Source organism: Acinonyx jubatus, chromosome B2 (genome assembly GCF_027475565.1).
Source record: "Acinonyx jubatus isolate Ajub_Pintada_27869175 chromosome B2, VMU_Ajub_asm_v1.0, whole genome shotgun sequence".
NCBI lineage: Eukaryota > Metazoa > Chordata > Mammalia > Carnivora > Felidae > Acinonyx > Acinonyx jubatus.
The window spans coordinates 85,565,833-85,591,259 of NC_069385.1; the positions used below are offsets into that span (position 1 = coordinate 85,565,833).

Here is a 25,427-nt window from a genome sequence, read left to right on the forward strand (position 1 = left end):
CAGTCCTGAAAATCGCAGAGACTCCTGTATGGCCTAGTAATGCCCTGGGCAAGCAGCAAAAACTCTGAGGATAGCTGTGTGTAGGTGCAAGGAGACTGTGTAAGGGCAAATACAAATTAAAAAAAAAAATTGAAAGAGACCCCATTCTCTTTGTTCAAAATAAGGGAAGAGAGCATTTACGTTAGAAAATTTTTAAGTTCTTTCTCTGTCTCTTTGTATGTGTTTTATTTAATGTTTATTTATAATTTTGAAAGAGAGAAAGAGAGCATGCAGGAGCAGCAAAGGGGAAGAGAGGGGGAGACAGAAAGAATCCCAAGCAGGCTGTAAGCTGTCAGTGCAGATCCCCATGTGGGGCTAGATCTCAAGAACCCTGAAATCATGACCTGAGACAAAACCAAGAGTTGGACGCTTAACCGACTGAGCCACCCAGGTGCCCCTGAAATGTATGTGTTTTAAAAGCTAAATAAGCCTCTTGCCAGCCTTGAGACCCAGGAATGTCTTTTCCAAGGACCTGGAGCCATTTCTTTGAAATGTAATCATTAAGGAAGACAGTACCCCTCTCTGAGTTTCTGCAGGAAGGTAGGAGGCTAATTTCTTCTGATGCCTATCTCCAAGTTGCCATAAAAATATATGAGAAGTTTATTTTACCTTTGGATAAATCCAATTAGTTGATATAGGTGGTCACCTTATTTATCAGATAAATTTAGGATAAACTATGTGTGACCAATGATGCAATCACATCCTCTTACTTGAGGAGTAGTTACTGTTTATCTTGAGGATGCATATGCAGTGGGTTCTATCTGCCTGTCTGTATAAAGGGGTGAGATTTCTGTCTTTGCAATCTCTTAGTGCATTGCCTGTGGTGTGCATCATATTCTAGTTTAATGCTTACTCAATAATAAAACTGTTTCATTTCCCTTTTACCTTTGTAGAGAGATTTTTCTGGATTGAAAGAAAACTTTTCTTTTAATTTTATTTCTCCAAAAGCTGGACCAGAGACACACAGCCTCTGCTTCATCAGGATTGCCATGTTCCAAGTATGGGATAGACTTGGAGACTGGAGGAGCCTTTACAATGCTTTGGTAATGTATACGTAAGTCATACCTCTGGGGGGTGGGGTGGGAAGTACAGGGTTAGGAGAATTAAACTTCATTGATTATGGAAAGTGAATTTCCTGTTGGTCTCGCAGGATGAGATCTCACAAGCAGAATTAAATTAATGAAAGTAAATTAAGATGATCCAAGTGACTTTGTATACTTATTACACAGTTAATACTACTAAAATCTGGAAAGTAGAACACAGTTCAGCATGTGACACAGTATACACAAATTAAGAAGAAAGAAAGCCTTCACTGCACATAACCACATTAGCCTACAGCACGAAAGAATACAGGTCACAGTAGGGAAGTGATATTGGAGCTCATAAATCAAAAACAGCTTACATTTTTGTTGATGCTAACTAGAAACAAATATAAAGAATTAAGATCAATAAGCACCAAAATATATTGAGAAAGTATTTCTAGTAATGGGGCATTATACACTGGGATGGTGTTCCCTCTCTGACAGTAGGAAAGTAAGAAGACATCAGTACAGAGAAGCTTTGAAAAGGAATTTTGGGTCTTCATTCTCAAAATTATGCAAGCTGCAAAAGCAATACAGAATCATGTTTTTAACAGATAATCAGAATGCTAATTTTAGTAACATGTATATAAATGAAACTTGGTAGTCAAATAAGGAAATCTAAGTATTTATATACACTTTTAATATTTTTCCACTACTGAAAAGCAATTCTCTCACATTTAAAAGAGAAAAGGAAGAAGAAAATTTAGCATTTATAGTTTTATCATAGTCTGTTAACTATTAAAAGATAATTCTTTCTAAAGGCACCTGAGAACTTCTCATCTTTTTAAACTTGTAATATTGTCACAATTTATCAATTCTTTATGAAATTTTAATAACTTAAGGGCAGAAACCAAGGATATGCATAATAATAAGTATATTATCAAGGAAATATGTTTGTTTCATTTTATAAAATATAGATACCTTACTTATTATAATAAAAAGTTTATATATGTTTGAGTTGGATATTGAGAGCTATGATTTATCAAATGCTAATCATATATTTAGTTTTCAAATTTACACATCAAAGTTCTTATGATAATTTCTATTATTAATAAAAAGGGACTCCAGTTGGATGGCATATTCAAGAATCTATGATTTAATAAAAATAACCACAGATACAAATATGTACACATATATACATACATATAAGTTCTTTTGATAGTTAATATAATGCATGATGTATTAGAAAATTACTTAATTGTATATTAAATATCAATGTTGCATATTATTATATATGTATAATATATAGTTTATTAGTGTTTATTATATGCCAGATAGTTTACTAAAGCTTTGACATATAATCATCTTAATGTTTATTAGCCAGTGAAAAATGTATTCTCTCTCTCTCACACACACATTTTTAGTAAGTAAGAGATACAGCAGATAAAGTTAATAATGCAATGAGACAAATTGCTCCTTTTGTTCCATGCAGGAGTTGGCAGCCTACACCCTGAGGGCCAAATCCCTCCTGCCATCTCTTTTTGTATAACTCAGGATCTAAAAACAATAATGATGATTATTAAAATAATAAGAGTAATAATAATAACAATAATAAGAGACCTTGAGGACCACAAAGTCAAAAATACTTGCTATCTGGTCCTTTACAGAAAAAGTTTGCTGATTCTATAGCATAGAGAAATTCTGAAAATTAAATAATTATCTATATATTTTTGCTTAGGGATTGCATAAATCTTTTTCTATTCCTACTTAACATTCTTGTGACATAGCTGAGGTGACCCTGGAGGCCGTCTAAACTAGATGTGGTACGTGCATCATTGAAGCTCAGGGTTAGTAGCAAAAGGGCCAAATGAAACAGCAGAGGTTGCACATGGTGGCCAGTGCTGGGTGACACATCATCTGTAGATCCTGTTGGCCCCTCCCGGCAGTGCTGTGAAGACTGAGGGAATCTGCCCACAGAGCACAGGTCCAGGGGTGCCTGGAGCCAGTGCGTAGTGACATTAGTGACCCATGCAGGCAGTGGGTAGGACAGTGGAGCAGCAGGGAGGGTGCAGACTCTGAGCCTAGACAGGAGTAGCACTAACCCTGGTTTGAGTCCCCCTCTCTGGGCCTCAGTGTCTTATCTGTAAGTGGGGGGGGGGCAGTAAGACCAACATTGTAGGGCTGTGGGAGCACATCAGTGACAAACCAGCAAAGAACTGCAGCTCAGAGCACGTGTCCACGTGACCATTGCATGAGGGCCTGCTCTAGTTCAGATTGTCTCAGTGGTCACATCAGCAACACCACAAGAAATTATGTTAAGTAGGAATAGGAAAAGATTTGTACAATCCCTAGGCAAAAATATATAGAAATTATATATTTATATTTTCTCATTAAGGATTACTCCTGCTAGCCATACTCTCTAGTTCTAAAATATGTTTAAACATGACTTTTGTATTTGTTTCAAAATTTAGAATTAAATATTTCAAAGATACTATGTTTAAGGCTTTCTGTGAATGCAAATAAAAAATTGGGTTCAAAAGAAAGCATCTTAATACAAGCAACTAAGGATGTGAATGATCTTCCAGCTGCAGTAGAAAGAAGTTATTTGCACTGTATACTATAAATGACATTAATTCCATAGTTGAATACGGAATAGGAGATTAGATATTTGCTACAGTAAATAGAAGAATTAACCACACAGTTTTAGACTTCTGAAATAAAATTAAAAAGAAATAACATCTGCGAAAAGCATTAGAATATCATAAAAACTGCAGTAATTTATTATGGAAGAATAGTGTATTATCCTGTAATATCCTGCTTTTTAATTTTCTAATACATTAACCAAAAATCTAAGTGGGGAAAAACACTTTCCTACAGAGCACTGACAAGGCTAAATAAAGACAAGTCCAAATGTTTGCAACAAACACAATCACTTTGTAAATCTAACTTGATATTGTGTATTTTAACTGGCTTATAAAAAAGATGGCAAAAATACAATGCATTATGTATTTGGGTCACATATTTCCAAAAATAAGCCTTCTAATAAAAGCGTGAATTAAAAGAACAGATGAAATCAGTCTCTATTAATATCTTATTTGTCTATAATGTGTTATGTATTTTATATATGACTAGGAAATCTCAGTGTCTTACATATTTGACTTTCAGCCAAATTCATATGCCTACCAAAGATACAAACTGAAGTAAATTAATTCATTCCAGTCAATAATAAAGAACTAACCAAGAAGTGTATGATGAAGAAGCATTCATGAAATGGAAACTAGATTGTTTGCAAATCTTAAGTAAATGTTCCAAAACTCAAAAATCTGATTCTATCCTTCATGCATGCACCATTCACACCTGAGGTAGGTTCAGATTTGCATTTGACCAAGTGGAAAAAGCTTGTAGGGAGCCTCCTTTGATTCTTCCCAACTCAAGTGTTTCCAGAGCCTTGTGTAAGAAAGAACAGGACTAAATACCCTTTCATACTATTAATCTGAACAGAGTGGAGTAGGCAAAGCCAGAAGTCATTGTTTTAATAAGACAGCACCCTACAATAACTAAGTTCAGTTCTAATAATTTTGTTTTAGGAAAGAGATATGCTAAAATGCGAAATTATATTTTAGAGTTTTGAACTTTGGAATTTCAAAAAAACTCGACTGAGAAAGAAAAGGTAACAGAGAAGTGCCATTCATTCATTCATTCAACGTTCATAGTGTGCTCTTTGTAGCATTGTGGTGATTGCTCAGCAAAATACCAAGAAAATTAAAATGAGGTCTATATCATCCAGGCAATAGAGCAAAGTGAAGGAATTAAAACATGTCCACAAATAAAATGAGATTTAGTATTCTCTTTAAATTTTGTTATAAACAGTCGAGACTATTTATAACATGAGAATTTACCTTAGAAGAAATTAATCACATGATTTTATTTTAAACGTCACAAGCTCTGAGATAGGTACTCTGGATTTTCAACATCTTGTTGACATTTTGATGTACAGAAAATGGCTAAACCTCTCTGGCCACACTTTTAATCTCTACCTACAAAAATTCTGCCCATAATAATTAGCATAACTATCAGTGTGGATACAAGCCCATGAAATAATGCAATTTGGAAATTGTTTTGCAGAACATTTAAAAAGTGTTAAACTAAATGAAAATAATTTATAAGGGGTGCCTGGGTGGCTCAGTTAGTTAAGTGTGAGCCTTTGGCTCAGATCACGATCTCGCAGTTCCCAAGTTTGGGCCCTGTGTCAGGCTCTGTGCTAACAGCTCAGAGCCTAGAGCCTGTTTGATTCTGTGTCTCCCTCTCTCTCTGTCCCTTCCCCACCCATGCTGTCTCTCCCTCTCAAAAATAAACATTAAAAAATAAAATAAATTATAAAAGTATATTTTTTGTTCATTTGCACTGACTGAATTGTGCCAAGTCAAATTCTAATTCCCTCATTTTCTCTATCACAATACCTTATTTCACCAATGAAAGTTTTTCAGTTCAACAATGAGTTTACATAATCCAAGCATTTTTCTTTTCAAAATAATTTAGAGATGCATTAGAGAACAATTCCATTAATTGTTCATTTGATGTTCAATATAGTAACATGTCATAAAAGATTCCCATTATTAAAAAACATAATATAGATTACATTATATATTATATTATATATATCACATAGAATACAATCACATAAACAGATTGATAGATATATATTATATGCTATATATCTAGATATACATATATGATATATATATCATATATATAATACATATGATTATACTAGGATTCTCTAGAGAAATTAAACCAAGAAATAGATATCCATAGATATACTTTTATATATCTACAAACCTATAAATCATATTTTTTGAGTACCTATCTGTGCCAGTCATTGTTGTTGGCAATGGGAATACTGCAGAGAATAAAACAAAGCCCCCTCTTCAAAGAGCTCACAGTGAACAAATAAACAGATAGATACTTTTTTTTTTTTTGGCAGGGAAAAGTACTCTGGAGAAAAATTAAAGATAACAAATCGGAAAGGATATTCTGTGGTAGGGGAAAAGCCTACAATTTTTAATGGGGTGATTTGAGAAGATAATATTTGAGCAAAGACCAAAAGAGTTTAGGAGTGAAGGAGGGGAAGAGCATTTCAGGAGAAGAAATAGCTATTCTAGGAACTCTAGGCATATTTTTATTTAGTATGAACTAGGGACAGGAGGAAGGTACAAGCAGAAGACAGTGGGCAGGTGGGAGAATAATGGGAGTTGATGAGTGTGTATGTGGGGTATAAATCACAGTTTGGGTATCACTGCAAAGGTTTTGGCTTTTACTATGAATGAGATGAACAGTCTTTGTAGGTTTTTGAGCAGAGATGTGACATGATTTGTTTCACATCTTAAAATATTACTTTAGCTGAGCCTAGGCTTGGGGAGTGGAGTTTTGGAGAGCAGAAAAGAGAGGCCATTTGGGAAACCAATGCAATAATTCAGACTAGATATATGGTCTTGTAATAGGTCAGCAGAATTGGAGGTGGTGAAAAGAGGTTCATTCTAGACCAATTTTGAAGACAACAAGATTTTCTTATGGATTGGACATAAGATATGACAAGAAAAAAACAGAAGTCAGGAGAATTCCAAGGTTTTTGGTTTGTGGTACTTGAATAATGATGTTGCCTTTTACTTCAATGAAGACTATAGAATAAGCTGGTTTCGAAGGTAAGACCAGGAGTTGGATTTTATACGAGTTAAATCTGAGTGCTTAATAAACATCTGCGAATACATTTGACTGCCAGGCTGAGGTCTCCCTGGCCTTCCTATGCTCTAGGAGAATTAGACTCTGACCTGTTACAGATACTTTAGAGCTCAGAGGCATCTGCAGTGGCTGGAGACACATATAATCAGTAGAATATGTGGAGGAAAAGAAATCTCAATCCCTGAATGATATTGAGGATATTGCCAAAGGAAAGGGGAACAGGAGTGCTAGAGTCAGCGTGGTAGAAAGTGAGTGAGAAGAACCAAGGAACCTGTCCTGAATTCCTGGCTGCATGGCTTCCTTCCCATAGCATCATGCTTATCTTTCAGAAAGCTGACCGATTAGAATCACAGAAAATGAAAGCTTTCTTATTTGTCTCAAACTAAAATTGAAAAAAGGGATTAATCTTAAATTTGAAAGATGAACCAATGAATGAAAATTTCATTTGAAAACAGTGGGACTTTTCTGAGGAACCAAAGCAAGTGTTTCTCTAAGAAACTGCCTTATTATGTATAATATTACAAAAATTAGACAAAGTTCACATGAAAAACCTCCACAATTCATACTCTTTTATAAAAAAAATTTAAACTTTTATTTATTTGTGGGGAATAAGTTTAAGAATTCTCTGAGCTTTCCTCAATGGGTTAACAAGGCTTAAGGCGGAAAGCTGCCACAGGGCGAAAATGCCCAGGATAGAACAAAGCATTGAGCAGAAAGCCTCTTCCACAGGATTAAAGCATCTGAGAACAGGTAGAGGCAGAAAGTCTCTGTCTGCTGCAGGGTGAAAGAGCCCAGAGCTAATTATCGAGAAAAATGCCTTGTTAACCCTGAGGTAACATGCTCTATCTGTTTTAGCCCCTAGAAAAGTTAAGATAAAGACGCCTGGTGCCTGCAGTAAATGGCAGTCTGCTTGATGTGCTAAAATTTTGATTTGTCTTGACCCTAAGCCCTAACACCGCATATCTTCAAAAACCCCTTTTCTCTCACACACGAGTTAAGGGTTACTGTTTTATTGTTTCTTTCTGCATGTCCATCATGTATGTAATGCCTTCTGATCCTAATACATACGGAGAAAGGACACTTACTCAGGGCTCTTGTCTCCTCCCAGACATTAGCCTCTCTCATATTTAATTCTGCATCCCCTCTCTTACTGGACAAGAGAGCACTCCAGACTCAAAGCTTACAACATTTATTTTTGAGAGGGTGCAAGTCAGGGAGGGGCAGAGAGAGGGGCACGAGGATCCAAAGTGGGCTCTGCAATGGCAGCAGCAAGCCTGATGTGTGGCTTGGACTCACGAACTATGAGATCATGACTTGAGCTGAAGTTGGACACTCAACCTACTAAGGTACTCAGGAACCTCACAAAATTAATATTATTAAGTAGTTTTGAGAAAACATTTCTTCCATGGAAACAGGACAATCTGATATCAGAAAGTTTTGTTTTCAGATGAATGAAAATTCATAAGGAAGCATAATCAGGTAAGAATAGCTCTGGGATTTTGAAAAATATTAAGTATAATGAAGATGAAAAAAGATAGGAGAAGATACGTATAGGAAATTCAGCATACCTATAATAGAAAAGAGGGCAAAACAGGAGAGAAATCATCAAAGAATGATCAAGTCAACTTAATTAGCTGAAGAAAAGCAGATACCTTAAGATTAAAAACACACACACACAACTAGGCAACATCGATAAAGACACTGACAGTTAAACATATCTGTATAATTTTTTCTTTTCTTTTGATGATATAGTAACTTTAAAGATATCCAAAAACAGTCTCATCAAAATAGTTCCTCCTTTTAAAGATTAGTTTTGAGGTAGAAACACAAGATGTGCTCATTATAGGCCCACCTCAGAGATATTGCAGGTTTGGTTCCAGAGCACTCCAATGAAGCAAATCAAATGAAGTTTTTTGTTTGTTTCCTGGTGCATATAAAAGTTACGTTGACAGTATAATGTAGTCCATTAAGTGCACAATAGTGTAGATGTACATAAAAAAAGTAAGACCTTAATTTAAAAAAACACTTTATCACTAAAAAATGCTAATCATCATCTGAGTTTTCAGTGAGTTGTAATCACTGATCACAGATCACCATAACAAATATGACAATAATGAAAAAGTTTGAAACATTGCAAGGATTAGCATATGTGACACAGACACACAAAATAAGCAAATGTTGAAAAAAATGGTGCTGATAGACTTGCTTGACCCAGAGTTGCCACAAACCTTCAATTTGTAAAAAATGCAATATCTGTGAAGTGCAGTAAAGTTATAGCACAATAAAATGAGGTATAGCATGCCTGCATACCTTCTTAACTTATTTTATATAATCACTATTATATTTTTTACACCATGTCCTGTAACTCATCTTGATATCCTAACTTTCACTATTGACAAAATTGAATGTAAAGCATTGATAGGGGAAAAAGAGAATCAGACATAGGGTAAAATGAGAGGCAGTAACTTGTAGTCAACCCACAATAAAAGCTTAATCTAGAGAGAAGAAAAGAAAGAAGAACCAAGAAAAGAGAGAGCTCAAAGGAAAAAAAAAAAGAAGAAAACATATTATTCTGGTAGACAGAAATACAAAGTTTAGTTAAGTGACAGTGTTGATAATGTTTCCTGAAATAGTTCAGTGGTGACATATGGTCCAAGAAGGATGATTTAAAAACAATTGAACTGGACTGACACACAAAAAAATGCTAAGGATGTTGTGGAATCTCTGATATAAACTGCCCAGGATTAGGCCTTGTTACTAGTGTTTAAGAAACACATGCCTAATAAATGTTAGTTGGTTTCTAGGAAAGATTTTCTGCAGCCACTAATATTAACATTTCATAGATATATAAAATGTCAGAGTTGGAAGTTATAATCTTATTTAATTCACATTTTTCCAACAAACATGAATTGGGTACCTAGTGTGTGTTAAGCAGCGTACTCATCGTTGATTATTCAAGGTAGTGTTTATTCTTTCCACAACTGCAAGAAAGTCACTAATCAATAGAATATATTATAATAAAGGTGTGTAAAAGGTGTAGAAAGCTAACTCTAACTCTGCTTGAGACACTCAGGGAGGGCTTCATGGGGGGGATGACATTTGAGTTGCTCTTGGCATTTGGAAAACTACTTTTCATCAGTTGATCAAGATTATTTTGAAAGATACTGAAAGAAACTAAGCAAGGGTATGAAAATATAAAAGATCGAGATATATGGAGGGAAGTTCATAGCATTGTTAATTTGTAAATCAAACTGCATTTGATGCATGAATATCCTCTACAAAACTCCCAACAAATGGTCCTCTGATATCTAAAAAGAATTTAGGCATATCTAGCAACTGTAAATTTTAAGCACCAAAATGTGTAGATTTGAGAAGAAATATTTTTATGACACACAAAACAATTGTAATGAGTAATAATTTTTTAACCATGTCTTACAGTAAAGAATAATAACAACAACAAACAAGGAAAACATCAAAGAATTTGAGTAAAGCAAGAAATAACTATGATCATCTAGTCCAATCACCAACCTGAGGCTTGACTTGCTGTCCTTCCTGAAAACCTTCTTTGATACTGTCCGTCAAGTGCACCTACTCTCTGTGATTGTCCTATCTGGTTTTACTTGTACCAAAAAACATACTTGCACACTCCGTTCAAAGACTAGCACTGTTGGTCTTCTGTGTTTTTATGTAGTTTAAAGACACAGACATTTTCCGATTCCCAGAAGTTACTGAAGAGTCCAAAGGTGTAACATTTTCCAAAGGTGAATCTTCTACTTTTACCCATATAATTTGCTGCAACAGCACTTTATCGGCCAATAACAACACCTGATTGATTTTTATGAAAATCAAATCTTTTACAACACAGGTGTTCACAAAGTAAATGCACAGTTATTTTTCTATCATTTTAAAGCGATTCAAATGGAATTTTGAAAAAAATATTTGCTGTTGAAGTTTATGTGTGAAAAGAATCTATTGCATATACATATTATACAACAACAAAATAAACTAATTAATACATTTATTAAGTTTCATAATAAGGAAATATATGAAAAAAAGTATTTCTTAAAGGCTTAGGTGCCTAACTCCAAGTTATGACTACCAGATTTAGAACATATTAAATTTTATTAAGTACCTGCAAAACAACTCTACTAACTTTATTTTATTATATTTTTTGTTTTATTATTTTTTTTAAGTAGGCTCCACGCCCAACACTGAGCACAAGGTGGGGCTTGAACTCACAATCCTGAGATGGCTACCAGAGCTGAGATCAAGAGTCAGATGTTCAACTGACTGAATCACTCAGGTGCCCCTGAATGTAATAACTTTAAGATATGTTTTACAAAGTTTTGAGGATATATTCAAATACTTCTAATACACAGAATATGAAAAAATGGTCATGGTCTTGTGGTTTGTAAGCAAATGGGTACATGATACTTTTGACACTAAAGGGTTTCAGTAGGGATGTTGACAGAATTACCAGATGGTTGAGGCAGGGGAAAAAAATTACCAGATGGTTGTCATCCTATATACAAGGAGGAAATTTTGAGGAATTGTACTTTATTTAATATAACATTAAATAAAAATTATTATGCAACAACATAAACACATAATTAATTTCAATCTATAAATAATAAGCTCAGAGAAGTAACTTTTATATTAAATTAAACAGAAAGAATCCATTTTGGTATCTATCACTATAAAAGTGCATCTTTTTTAAATGATTGAGAATTGAGTTTGAAAAAAAAATATTACATTGGGGTACCTGGGTGGCTCAGTCAGTTAAGCATCTGACTTTGGCTCAGGTCATGATCTCGAGGTTTGTGAGTTTGAGCCCCACATCAGGCTCTGTGCTCACAGTTCAGAGCCTGGACCCTGCTTCAGATTCTGTTGTCTCCCTCTCTCTCTGACCTTCCCCAACTTGTGCTATGTCTTGCTCTCTTCAAAAATAAATAAACATTAAAAAAATTATATATAAGGTTACTCATGGGAGAAAATCTATGAATGAATAAGTGAATGGGAAAAATGAATAAATAAATTAGTGAATGGATGTGTTAAAACACAAGTATCAGAATCTATTTGAGGGGCACTTCTAAAATAGCAATGTAAGGAGCTCTGCAGGCTCCCTCTCTGGAAAAACAACTATAAATAGTGAAAATTACTTTAAGAAAACAGCCATTTGAAGTCCCTGGAAGTGGTCCAAAGGGCATATCGAAAATGGAGAAATGTTTATTTGAGGAAATCTACTAAATCTCCATAAGAACAGTGAGAATCTGTGGCATTTGAGTCACAACTTATTCCCTTCCTTGTTCCCTTCTAGCTAAGCAAGATTGACATTCTATTCTGGGTGGATGTAGCCAAGAAAATTGTCTCCCCCATCCTGATGCACCCCCAGTTCCCAGTCAAGGGCCATAGTATCTACCGGAGAAGTTGCACACTGCAGGGGAAATATGTTTGACTGAAATAGTACAGCCAACTCACTAAACAAATAAAGACGCAAACAAGCAAACAAACAAAAAAAGTCCCAGGAGTGGGGACAGGGATCACACACAGATTTGCTACAATGTTTTATCTGAAGTGACCAGTAATCAACTATAAATTTATGAGACATGCAAAAAATACAGTAAATGTGTGACTCACCAAAGGGGGGCAGGGAACAGGCAACAACCCTTCTTTGAGAAGTCCCAGATGTTGGGAATATCAGACAAAGACATTAAAGGAGCTATGATCAGTATGTTCAAAGAACTAAAGGAACCATGCTCAAAGAATAAAGGGAGTTATAATAATGTCTCATCCAATACGGAGTATATGTTAAGATATACAAATTATTAAAAACTAAGATGATTCTTGAGGTGCCTGGGTGGCTGAGTTGGTTGTGTCCAAGTCTTGATTTCAGTTCAGGCTATGATCACGTGGTTTGTGAGACTGAGCCCCACATGCACTCTTTCTCTCTGCCCCTCCCTCTCCCTCTCCCTCTCTCTCTCTCTGAAGATAAATTAATAAAGTTAAACATTTTTTTTAAATTTAAAAAATTTAAAAAGATGATTCTGGAATTTAAAAGTACAATAACTAAGATAAAAAAATTCATGACAGGGGCTCAACATTAGATTTAAGCTGGCAGGAAAAAGGATCAAAAATTCAAAGCAATAAGGGCTGAAAAACTTCCCAAATTTGATGGAAAACATTAAACTACATCTAAAAACTCAATGAACACAACTAGGAAGAACACAAAAAGGTCCATAATCTGACACATAAACATGATAATAAATGTCAAAAGCTAGGAAAAATAAATTCTTGAAAATAGCAAGAGAAAATAGACTGGTCATATACAAAAGACTCTTAATAAAATTAACAACTGACTTCAAATAAAAACAATGGAGGTCTGAGGCAGTGGGATGACATATTTGAAGTGCTGAAAGAAGTAAAAGAAGCTGTCAACCAAGAACCTTACATCTAGCAAAACTAACTTTAAAGAAATAAAAGTGAAGTAAAGGCATTCCTAAATAAACAAAAGCTGATAGAATTCATTGCTAGAAGACTCATTTTAAAGAAATACTAAAGGAAATTCTTAAGGCTGGAAGTGACACTAGACAATAATATGAACTCATGCGAAAAAACAAAAAAACTCTGGCAAAGTTAATTATATAGGTTATTATAAAAGTATTATCTCATTTTTCTTCTTTACCTTAAAGATTTTTAAAAAAGCATAAAGCAATATTAATATACTAGTATTGTTAAACCTGTAACATATGGAAGTCAAATATACTTGGCAATATCAGCACAAAGGAAGTGGGTGAAAGCAATGTTGCACTGGAGTAAGGAAAGGACACCAGATGGTAACTTGAATCCACAGGAAGAAATGAAGAAAATAAAAAAAAGTAAATAAGAATATTATATAACAAATCCTATAAATATACACTTGCTCTTATTTCTTCTCTCAGCTTTATTAAAATACATAAAATCATATAAAGTATTAATTATAAAAATGTTAAAAATTACATTTTTAACATATACAGAGATAAAATTTATTAAAATAATGGCACAAAAAGGGGCAAGAGGGAATAGATCTATATATAATTAATATTTATATCTTTTATTGTAATTAAGGTAATGTGAAAGTAGATTCCTGTAAGTTAAGATGCATATTGGAAACCCTAGAGACACAAAGAAAATAACTCAGAAAATGTAATGAAAAAAATCACTGAAATATTAAAACATGACTAGAAAATACTAATTTAATGCATAAGAAGGCAGTGAAGAAAGAATGGAGGAACAAAAAATGAGATATATAAAAAAGGAAAATAAAAGACAAATACAACCATATTGATAATATTAAACATGAATGAATTATAAATCCAATCACAACAGCAAAGATTAAGTTGTCTTTAAAATAAACAAACAAACAAGACCTAAGTATGTGCTGTTAATATGAGACACACGTTAGATACAAAGACAAAAGTAGATATAATTAAAAGGATGTAAAAAGGATACACCATGTAAAAAGCTACCATAAGAGAGCTAGAGTGACTTTAGTAATATAGACAAAATACACTTTGTTTGTTTGTAATATACTCCCCAATAGCAGCCACAATAATAGGGAATCTTTCTGCTAATGAAATCTGGCAGACATCAGGGATATATTGAAAGTTGGGTGGCAGAGGATAGAAAATCTGGTTGTTACTTAGTCTTTACGTGTATCTGTTTACATGCTACTAAAAGCTCATGTCCCTCAAGAAAATATCTCATACACAGAGGAAGAAGAACAGTCCTTTCATTCTGGGCTTCAGTTTGTGTGTTAATTTTGGACCTATGGCTGAGTGGCAAATCTGCTGAGGATGCTAGTTCTTTCTGCATATTTAAAAAATAGTCTTTTCAACTGGCAATAAAAAAAATCTTTTACTTGTACGTACCCTAGGGATAGCTAGTCTAGACAGACAGATATTAGATTCTAAGTTATGTTAAATTCAACAGAGCTCCTGTTCTTATTCATATAGATTAATAAATACATTATTCTAACACAAAGGACAAAAAGAATCCCTAGAGAATGAAAAAACTGAACTTCTAATACTTTGAATATACTAGCCTTTTACAAAAAAAAAACTTTCTTGAGAAATTGCTAACTTAGAAGCATTTTTATGTAAGAATCTAAATCCACACAATCAAAATGAATCTTTGAAGATATCAAACCAGTCTAATAATTTTTACTTAAAAATAGGTTCATGAAAAGCATGATGAGATACTGTATCACTTGACATGCAACAAGAATGGCTAAAAAATACAGACAATAACAAGTATTGATGAGTGTGAAAAAATTGGAACTTAAAAACTGCTGTGTAGCTCTTAGGGAAAACTGTCAATTCCACAAAATGTTAATCATAGAGCTATTAAATGACTCAGTAACTCAACTCCTAGATATATAAACAAGAGATCTGACAACTTATGTTCACAAAAACTAGGGAGTTCATCCATGGTTTAGTCTTTAGCTTTGTGAAAGCTGTTTCTACCACAGCCCTTTTTGTTATAGGAGCCCTTTTTGTAAATAGGAGGCTATTTTTTCTATACTCCAGTGGAACTATCTTTGTCTTACTATGCATCTGTATTTAACGTTGATTTGTGAAATGATAATTTCATGAAACAGGTTTTATAAGTGCATTAAATAATGATTTTTGGGTGGAGCAAAACCAAGATTACAAACTTCTTAATGATTACTGAATATTAAGAAACATTCCCAGAATAGTAATGCTAAGTACAAGAGATTAAGATTCCATGCCCTTGAAAAAGAGTGAAGTAAATTCCTAAATTTGAAATAAAAAATTTGAAATAAAAAAATTTACAACTTTCTGAATTATCTAACACAATAGTTTTTAAAACTTGATGTGTTACTCCCCTGTAGGATAAGCACAACAAAATAAGAAATACCTTGAGACACCTAATCAACTAAATTGCTTAATGAAAGTTCTCCCCTTGGTGCACCCTAACATTTCCTTATTGATATGTTTGCCTATATTTTAAAGGTTTTTAATTTAGGCTTATATTATCTTTCTGAGAAGAAACTCTAAGAGAACATTCTTGCAGAAAAAGCCATCATCAAAGTATCTAAAAAGTAAATTAAAAAAAATATAAAAGAAAAAAAAAAAGAAAGCGAGAACAGGAGAACAGGAAAGTGAGTCTAGGTAAACTCTAACAGCCCCCTTTTCCAAAGAGCGAAGGTTGAAAGTTATGATCAGATGTTTCACCATACCATGGACTAAATATGGAAAACTCTTAGAAGATTTCTTATAATAAAAATAAACACTGACTATGATCATGCAAATCCGTTTTTAATGCAGTTGATTTTACTGACTTGCTTGTTTTTATCTAACCCTAGTAAGAGAAGAAAACCAAAATCATCATTTTGGTATTTAAGAGCAGTCTGTGAGGGCAAAGTTCTTTGTATCATTAAGAATCAATTATCCCACAGACAACACTTTATGATAAAACCAGTTCCAGACATGGCTGAGACTGCCCCATTCTACCGAACTCCTACCTTTTATGAACTTTTTCTACAAAAACATATTTCCTCCATTAACATATCTTTTAGTGTGATTTCTAAAAACAACCACTAACAAAAAGCTGTGAGGAGCCTGTTTAAAAAAATCACGATTCTTTAAACATAGTACCTCAATTATTATCTTGATATAAAAAAGTATTTTTTCACACATGATGCTTACAAGGTAGGTATGTGCAGCTTTCACATTTGGAAAGAATGAGTAAATAGTAGGGTTCGGTTTTTCAGGGTATTGCTGACATTTACTATAAAACACTCTTAATTTATAAAACCTGACACGTTTTGTGGAAATAAAGATTAACTAGAAGTGTAGCAAGTTCATTTTTTAGTTGCTATATTTGTAAACCAATCCCATTCACCCACTAAAAAAGAAATACTGATGAAAATTTATGGTAAATCTCAAAGGAATTAAACTTGAAGGATTCAAGGAAGCTGATTTACCAACAGCAAAGTGTTAATGTTATCAAAGGAATTACCTAAATTCAATGCTCTGGTACCAAATAGATAGTAAAAAACAAAGTCAAAAGCAATTTAAACAGACTGTGGAGAATTTTGTACTATCCCTATTTACTTCGGTAAAGAAGAGGGCTTTCAGTGAAATAAATAACCATAATCTTACCTATGAGACTATACACACTTATATAAAATACTCTCCTACTATAAGCTATTACATGTGTCAATTGCAAAGTGATTCTTTATGACAGCCATTTTCCTTATAAGCAAGTACACAGTCTTTCAAGTTATCATTAGAGATGATTTAAGCTAAGTATGAAGTTTTAAAATAAAATAGCACCAGCCTGCAAAAAATAGTCATTAATATGTTTGCCAGACTTAATAAGAGGAATATTTATATGTTAGCTATCCTTAGGTCTTTATAGCATACATATTAGTATTTTAGTAGTATTTATTCACCAATATAACAGACTAAGTAGAATTCATTGTTATTACATTGATCAAGATGTAGATTGCTTTTAGGAAAGTTTTATTTACCCTTATCCCTCTTCCCTTGCCACTCATACCAACATGTACACACATGCACACCTGTAAATTATAATTTCTTTACCAAAAATGAAAGAGCTCAGAGGAACAGGGAAAGAACCAACAATCAAGCACTTTAATATTCAGTTATTCTCTTTAATACAGCTAAAACAAAATCTGGTTTTGGTTTCCCTAAACTAGAAAGGCAATTTTTTGAATAACCTCAATAGGCTAAAAAGGTTTTTAAATGAAATTATGACAAAGTACTTAAAAATAAATGGTAGATATATGCATTCTAATTAAAATAAAGAAAATAACTGAAAATGATTGTATTTTATAGGTCTTTCCACTCCATTCTTAGCCTGAAAACCACAAAGTCCACCTGAAATCTCATTACAGAGTCAGGAAATCACAATAAGCACAAATAACCTACCATTAGGGGAAATGTTGCCAAAAGGACAATGGGTCCGGCCAACCCTATAGGTGTGGCTGAAGTCTTACCACTAGGTCTATTAACAGCATTATTATTTACTTAATTTTTATTCTTTAAAGGAATTTAAAATTATCTACATTTCAAAAGCAGACTCCCTCAAAGTAATATTCATGAAACCAAAGTTGTGATATTCTAGTTATATATATTTTTTCTAACATAGTACATTAATGCATTAAAATAAGAGCCCCTAAGATGATCTCACATGCCATCATTAGTACAGGAAAACACAGTTAGTGCAAACAAACTACCCTATATAATTTTCAACCTGATTTCTTTCTCATAATAAAAGAAAAAGTGATGAACATATATTAGCATCAAGATTAAAAACACAGATTAATGTTCACTTAATGTCTTGCTTACTACTTATGAACTGCAGTACATCATTTAAACTTTAAAACAGTTGAACAAAGACAGCTGAGTTGATATATTGAACCCCAAACATGTACTGCCTCAGTCTTATACTGAGAAATTACTGAGCTTTGGGGAAATTGTAATTTATACCACATGAAACTATATAATTTGTATACAAAAGACAGGTTGACTAATGGTTCCACTTGGATCCTATCTTCTTAAACCCGGTCTCTGTGGTTTCTATATCTGATAAGAACGAAAAGTGACCTTTCACCACTCTCGGGAGTGATTTCTATGCATCAGAGAGAAAAAAAAGGGGCGTAGGGCAAAATGTGGTTCAATATGGCAGCTCTGCTACTTGTGTTCTACAGAAAAATCATTTTATTTTGACTTTTTATTTGATTTGATTCAGTCTTGCCACTAAATCAGTACATTCAATTCCTTCTGCAATAAAATTTTAAATCACCTGCCTATGCATCTACTGAGTGCTGAGAAAGGGACAATCCATTGGGATTTATTGTTCCATTGCAGTTTATTGTTTATTGCAGATGGAATCATCATCAAAACTCAGAAAGCTAAGAGGACAAATTGTTCATAATGATTTAAACTATACTATAAATATCAATGTTTCCATGAACTCAAACTACCCGGACTTCACCTGCTATTAATAATAAAACTCTGTAATGCCCCTAGATGTCCATTTTATTTATTTATTTTTCCACGAGAACTGGGAATGAGTTTTTCCTAGTATATCATTTCTTTGTGAAAGTATAGTGACTGACAACACTAGGTGAAACATTCACTCAATAAAGTTCACAACATTATAATAACAAATTATAGAAAAGAAAGCATGGATTCTAACCACTTTGTCCTCCTTTGGGAAAGCATCCAAGGAAGCAGAGTAAAAAGAGAGGAAAAGAAGAAGAGAAAAACAAAAATAAGGCATATATTAATAGATTTTAAGAAAACAATTATGTATTATTTTTAAAGTGTTCAGACATAGGTATTTATAAGCATTGTAAATGTTTACTCTTCCCCAAAATACTCATTGTTCAAGCTTTCATTGAAAATGCATCTATACTAATTCTACTATAGTAGATACCAAAATTGGGCACTATAATTTCCAAAAGTTTTAGTACTTGATGATTACATCTATATTTAAAACATTTTTCAGAAAGAAATCTTAATTCACTATTATATTTAGTCTTTCTATTACTGAAAAGACATTTTATTAAAATGCATAAAATTATATAAATAATTTTATCAAATTACTGTCAAAATATTTATAGTTACAATTTGGAAAAATCTAAGAATGGGAAATATTTGTAAAGAATAAAAATGAGAAAAAAGATATTAACTATTGTAGTCATAAATTATTCCACAAGCAATATTTATATGTAATATACGTTTCAACACTTATAATGTCATGGGAAAAAACAACACAATATATTCATACAATATTTTTGTCTCATGCCTTAAAGTGATGCCTTCTATTATTTTGTTCTTTTGAATATTTTGTCCAAATTGGATGGGCTTATAGAGACAGATAGACTACATTAGGCTTGGGTGTCTCCAAAGCAGGGGTACATCTTAGCTCAATTTCCTTTAACATGAGATTAACCCAGGTAATTTTAATATTTCATTAGTTAACTGTATTATTATTGGTTTTCCTCAAACCTATCATGGGAAGTTACAAACATTCAACAGCTATGGGTGCTCAGTCCGCATTTCCACCCTGCTAATTTGCACACTACTATGTACTGACAGCACCTTTTCAGATTGGACAGTACCCCTACACCAAATGTTTTTGTAAATATTTTGTATATCATTCCCAGGTCTCATCTGTGAGAATTCATTCCAAAACAGTGTATTTAGGAACACTAAAGATGAGAAAGTTAACACATAGTTCTTGTACACCTTTTTATGTGCCAGATACTATTTTAACCCAAGGTTGTTTTAAAAAGGTCTTAATATAACATATGATAATTAACTAAAGAACTTTCAGGAGGAAAACTCATGTGGTCATCAGAATGGCACCTAAAGAACTCTTAAATATATATCATAAAGACCTAGATTTTAATTTAATTATCATAATAATCATATACAGTAATTATTACTATCCAGTTTCATAGATAAAGAAGATGTTGTTCAGGGAAGTTAATTATTTTCCCAAGGCCACAAAGATAATAGTGGGCTCACCTTAAAACATGTCTCTTTTACTGAATATCTTAATTTCACTGGAAGGGATATTTAGAATACCCTACCTGCAACTGAAATACACTACCAATGAATATAATGTTGATAGGGAGATTGATTTTAATTTTAGCCATGGGTTTCTCAATTAGGAAAATATCCAGAGTGCATAAAGCTTCCATATTATTTTTAAATATAACTTTGTACTATGTTACACTGCATATATGATTAGATAATAAATGAAATTACTTAGAGAAACATTGGGAATTCTTTAGGTATATGATAATCTCAACTGTTCTATATTACACTGCAGACCTACATCAAAGAAAACTCACCCAGACATCCCTATAAATAATTTTACCATACTAAGATAGGGTATATAATAAAGTATATTAAAATGTATTCTAAAGTATTAGAATTTATCTAGTACTTCATAAAGAATATTTAGTTCTCTTAAATGAGCATCTCAGTGCCTCAAAAAGTATATATATTTAAAGCACAGGCATAACATAAGTAGCTCTCATTTAAGCCAAATAAGGAAACAGCATCAGGTGAGACTACATCTCATAGAGAAGATAATAAGTACAAAAATCCCCCCAAATTTAAAAAAGGGTATTTTGACATATTCTTTAAATATCAAAATAGTTTCCATGAGAGAAACCTAGCACTATATACTTTACCACAACAGTAAATAGGAAATTACTCTCATAGAAGCTAATCATTGCTTTACATATGTTGTCTTCGGTTACATTTAATGCTACCCAGTTCACCTTACATTCTACCTTCATTCAGTCTGAAACAAACATTGTAGAAACTAAAAGTTTTTTTTCTTCTTTTTACAAGAAGAACTGGATATAACAACTTTTAAGAGTCTTCTAGTTCATGATACTAAATCCACATTTACTACATTTTTCAGAAAGTAAATTTACTCCCACAAATAATCTGTTGGTTTGAATCTTGTGGTTTTTAATCATTTACTAAGATGCATATGGAAAGCATTTTTTTTATTATTTCATCACTACTCCACTACTATGAACCTTATGAAAAACAGAAAATGGGAAAGGGGCACATTAATGTGTACACTCATGCCTGCATCTACTTTCTAACACATGTATGTTTTCTGCTTGGCAGGTGTACTGCTTTTCACCTGCATTCAGAGCACCTCTCAGGCTCAGGGAACACTTACGTTGTTGGATCGCAGAGACACGCGGCCTCCACAGCGGGCACAGAACTTGGTGCGGCAGTAGGAGCAGAGATGGCCGCACCCATCAGCAAACTTTGTTTTGTGACAGATTCCACAAGTCGGAGCATCATCTTTGTGCTCTCCCTGGTAACGCCGCGCTTCTTCCCCTATCTTCCTCACTTGTTCTTTGTAGCTTTCAAATTGTTGATGCAATCTCCTGGGCAAAAGAGAAAACGGTAGCAAACTAAGTAAATGACAGAAGACAAAAACAAAAATAATTTTTCCTAACAGAAGTATAGCTATTTGAATGAAACCAAAACATATAAAATAATTTTTCCCACTAATCTTACCTTTCAACTAATCAAACTTTCCAGTAAAAGGCCACTGGTAAAAAATGTATTAGCATGTAACCCACTAGTCTCAGTTTTGTTACCAGCAATGAAACATACACAAGTACAACATATAATCACTGTTTTGGTCTCCAAAGTGGAATTCATGTGTCCACTCCATGCCTCTGCTTCTTTTAGACAAATAGCTTTCAAGGTATTTGGACTGGGGAACTCAACACTTTACAACTACATTCATGTGTGTATACAACTGAAGCAGAAGTTATACAAAATACTTAAGCTAACTATATATGATGTACTCTGGTATAGTCTATCTCATTCTATTTTAATAATGATTACAGTCTAAAAAAAAGTTTGTCACAGGAAATTGATTCCCTGACCCACTATGTGAGCATGATGTATACTTGGAAAAATACCGTTTTAAGTTATAGGGGCACCTGGGTGGCTCAGTTGGTTAAGTGCCCAACTCTTGGTTTTGGTTCAGGTCATGATCTCATAGTTTCGTGAGTTTGAGCTGCACATTGAGCTCTGTGGTGACAGCACAGAGCCTGCTTGGGATTCTCTCTCTCCCTCTCTCTCTGGCCCTCCCCCACTCACATGTCTCTCTCTCAAAAATAAACTTAAAAAAATTATAAATTACAATGCTATGCAATTTGTCTTACACAAAATATCTTCCTTTACCCCTATTCTTGGAGATTATTTATGTATTTAATATCAAGTGTTTGATTTCATACAGTATATAAAATATCACCTTATACATTATAATTGAGCTCACTAATCCTTCCATGATATGTGAAAAGTGTTAAACCACACCTTGCAAATACTCAGATTTTTTCTGATACAAATATTTTCTCATACAAATACCCCAATTTGTATGAGAGTTGTCACCACTCTTTATTTAATGGATGCAACCAAAGTTGTTGAGGCAAATCATTTTCCATAAGAATGTTCACATTTAATGTGATTCAAGTCTCCTCCCTTCCCCATCAGCCCTAATCCCTCAATCTTCAACTGCTACAAATAGAAACTATTTGCTGCTCTGTACAGAACACCATGACATCCAGTGAATCCCCAGTGAAAGTATGCCTTAGTTTTGTAAATGAGAACTGAGAGAGTTGTCCCAGGCCTAGCCAATAGTCATTGGCCATTACAACAATGGAGAAACTCCTAGGAAATTCATCTCTGTAACTGAGCGAGTGCGCTGGATGTATTCCCTAGGACACAAGGTACACACACATGCTGTTGTTAATACAGGCAGTTAGTTAGCTTGATTCTCTACACCTAAGATATCTGTGGGAACTGGTACTCCCTGGAAACAGAATCAAATAAGTTATGTCTAAGGACTCTAGTACTTGAAGTACTGGGATTTCATTATATTTTTCTTTTAACATCAACAGCTCTTGAGCAGAATTTTAATGATTACTTTAAAAATTATAAAACCCCTTTCCTGCTTTGCCAATTGACAGTTTTTCTATTTAATAGCACACATACTTGCACTAGGAAATAAAGTAGTTTAGAATCTGAAGCCCTCCCCAATTTAAAGGCTAGCTAATTTCAGTTCATAGAAATAGTGATATGTTTAATGAAAGCAAGAATGTCTGAATGGCTTGAAAAACAATGCTATTTGGTACACTGAATTTTTTATAATTTAAGCACCATTAATCTAGGCTCAAGTTTTTAAAAAACAACTGGGGCTATCTTAACTACTTCAAAAGTAACCTTACAAAATAGCATTGGAAATCTTAAGGCTTCTATTAAAGAAAGTAATTATTAAGGAGTGGGAACAAGGAAATATCTCTAATCAAAGAAACATATATAAACTCTAAGCAGAGAGGAAGTACATGGGTAGATATTTATTGTGAGAACCATCAAATCAAATGTATTTAAGTAAATATAAATGCAAAAGCTAGGCAAAGGGAAAAGATTCCCTATGAATTTACTTTGTAATACAGCACATGATTTGGTATGAGTGTTGGCAAACTTTCCAGTAAAAGGCCAGATTGTAAATATGTTAGACTTTGTGGGCCGTATAGTCTCCTTGACAACTACACAGCTCTATTATAACATGAAAGTAGCATAGATAATATGTAAATAATAAGCATAATAAGTGTGGCTATATTCCAACAAAACGTTATTACCAAAACAGATGGTAAGCCAGATTGGACCCGTGGGCCAGTCTGTCATCTCCTGATTTAGTATATGCTTTGTACTGAGGTATAATGGTTTGAAAATCCACTGTTCTTTAAAAATTCAAACATTGGGGTGCTTGGGTGGCTCAGTTGGTTAAGTGTCCAACTCTTCATTTTGGCTCAGATCATGATTTCACGGTTTCATTGAGTTTAAGCCCTGCGTCAGGCTGTGTGCTGGCAGTGCAGAGCCTGCTTGGGATTCTCTCTCTCTCCCTCTGTGTCTGCCCCTTCCCCACTTGTGCTATCTCTGACTCTCTCAAAATAAATAAATAAACTTAAAAAAAAATCAAACACAAAATACTTTTATCCATCCTATAGGACCCAATCAAAAGGGGTGTTTTTTTTATAATAAATATATGCAGGGCAGTGACCAGTGAGATAAAAACTTACTCTGCTACAATCTCATAGCATTTGATTTGGTCACTCATAAGGCATTCAGCTTTTTGTCTTTTGGTTTTTTTACCATATACTATTAGTATTTCTGTACATGTCACCTTTCTTCTACCAAACAGTAAATAGCATTAGAAATGCACAGTTTAGCAAGATAGTTAAGACATATTTCTCCTTAGTAGTAGCCAATACATACTTGCTAACTGTAAAAATCATACACAAATACTTTTTTCTTAGTCCATTTTGAGAAAAAAAAAACAATTTCATACTGAAGGCTATGTATCCTGAAAAATCTTGCTGCTACAAAATGCTGAAAATACTGGATATTTAAAGGAATAACTTTAAAAAAATGTTTATTTATATTGAGAGAGAGATTGAGGACAAGCAGGGGAAGGACAATGTCAGCGAAACCCAATGCAGGTCTCGAACTCATGAACTGTGAGATCATAACCTTGGTGGAAACCAAGAGTCACTTAACCGACTGAGCCACCCAGGTGCCCCTAAAGGAATAAATTTTAATTCCTATTTGAGTTGGGGAGAAAGTATGGAGATCCTCACAGGAGAAAAATGAAACAGTAGCACTAATTCAGAGATGGAGTATAGTTATGAAGCAGACCACTGCTCCTGGGACATGTACTGAGGCTCTGTGACCAAGAACTTCAGCTTTAACTTTCACACAAGTGAACAAAATTAACATTGTTGTTAGGTCACCACCAAAAATAATTGAAATAGAGTGTATGATATCCAAACCAGTGGAAAACATGGAATGAGGAAATAGTCAATCTACAGAAGACAAGAATTGAAGCAAATGAACAAACACAGACAAAGCAGGAATTAGAAATTATGGCAAACAATGGTAGTAACAATCCAACACACATCAGGAGTCACAATATGTATAATGGACTACAGCATCATTAAAAGACAAAAATTAACATGTTAGATTTTTAAAATTTAGCTAA

At 33.7% G+C, this 25,427-nt stretch overlaps 1 protein-coding gene across 41 annotated transcripts in view; it reads right to left on the reverse strand.

Moving 5' to 3' along the window:
- RIMS1 (regulating synaptic membrane exocytosis 1) overlaps window positions 1-25,427 on the reverse strand; it is a 486,916-nt gene that overhangs the window by 267,372 nt on the left and 194,117 nt on the right. For all 41 annotated transcript variants that reach the window (XM_027057435.2, XM_027057431.2, XM_053222599.1 and 38 more), the window contains exons 3-4: window positions 21,546-21,759; window positions 19,029-19,040 (exon numbers count right to left, since the gene is read on the reverse strand). In XM_027057435.2, coding sequence (XP_026913236.2) covers window positions 19,029-19,040; window positions 21,546-21,759 — 226 coding nt within the window. The remainder of the gene's footprint in view (window positions 1-19,028; window positions 19,041-21,545; window positions 21,760-25,427) is intronic.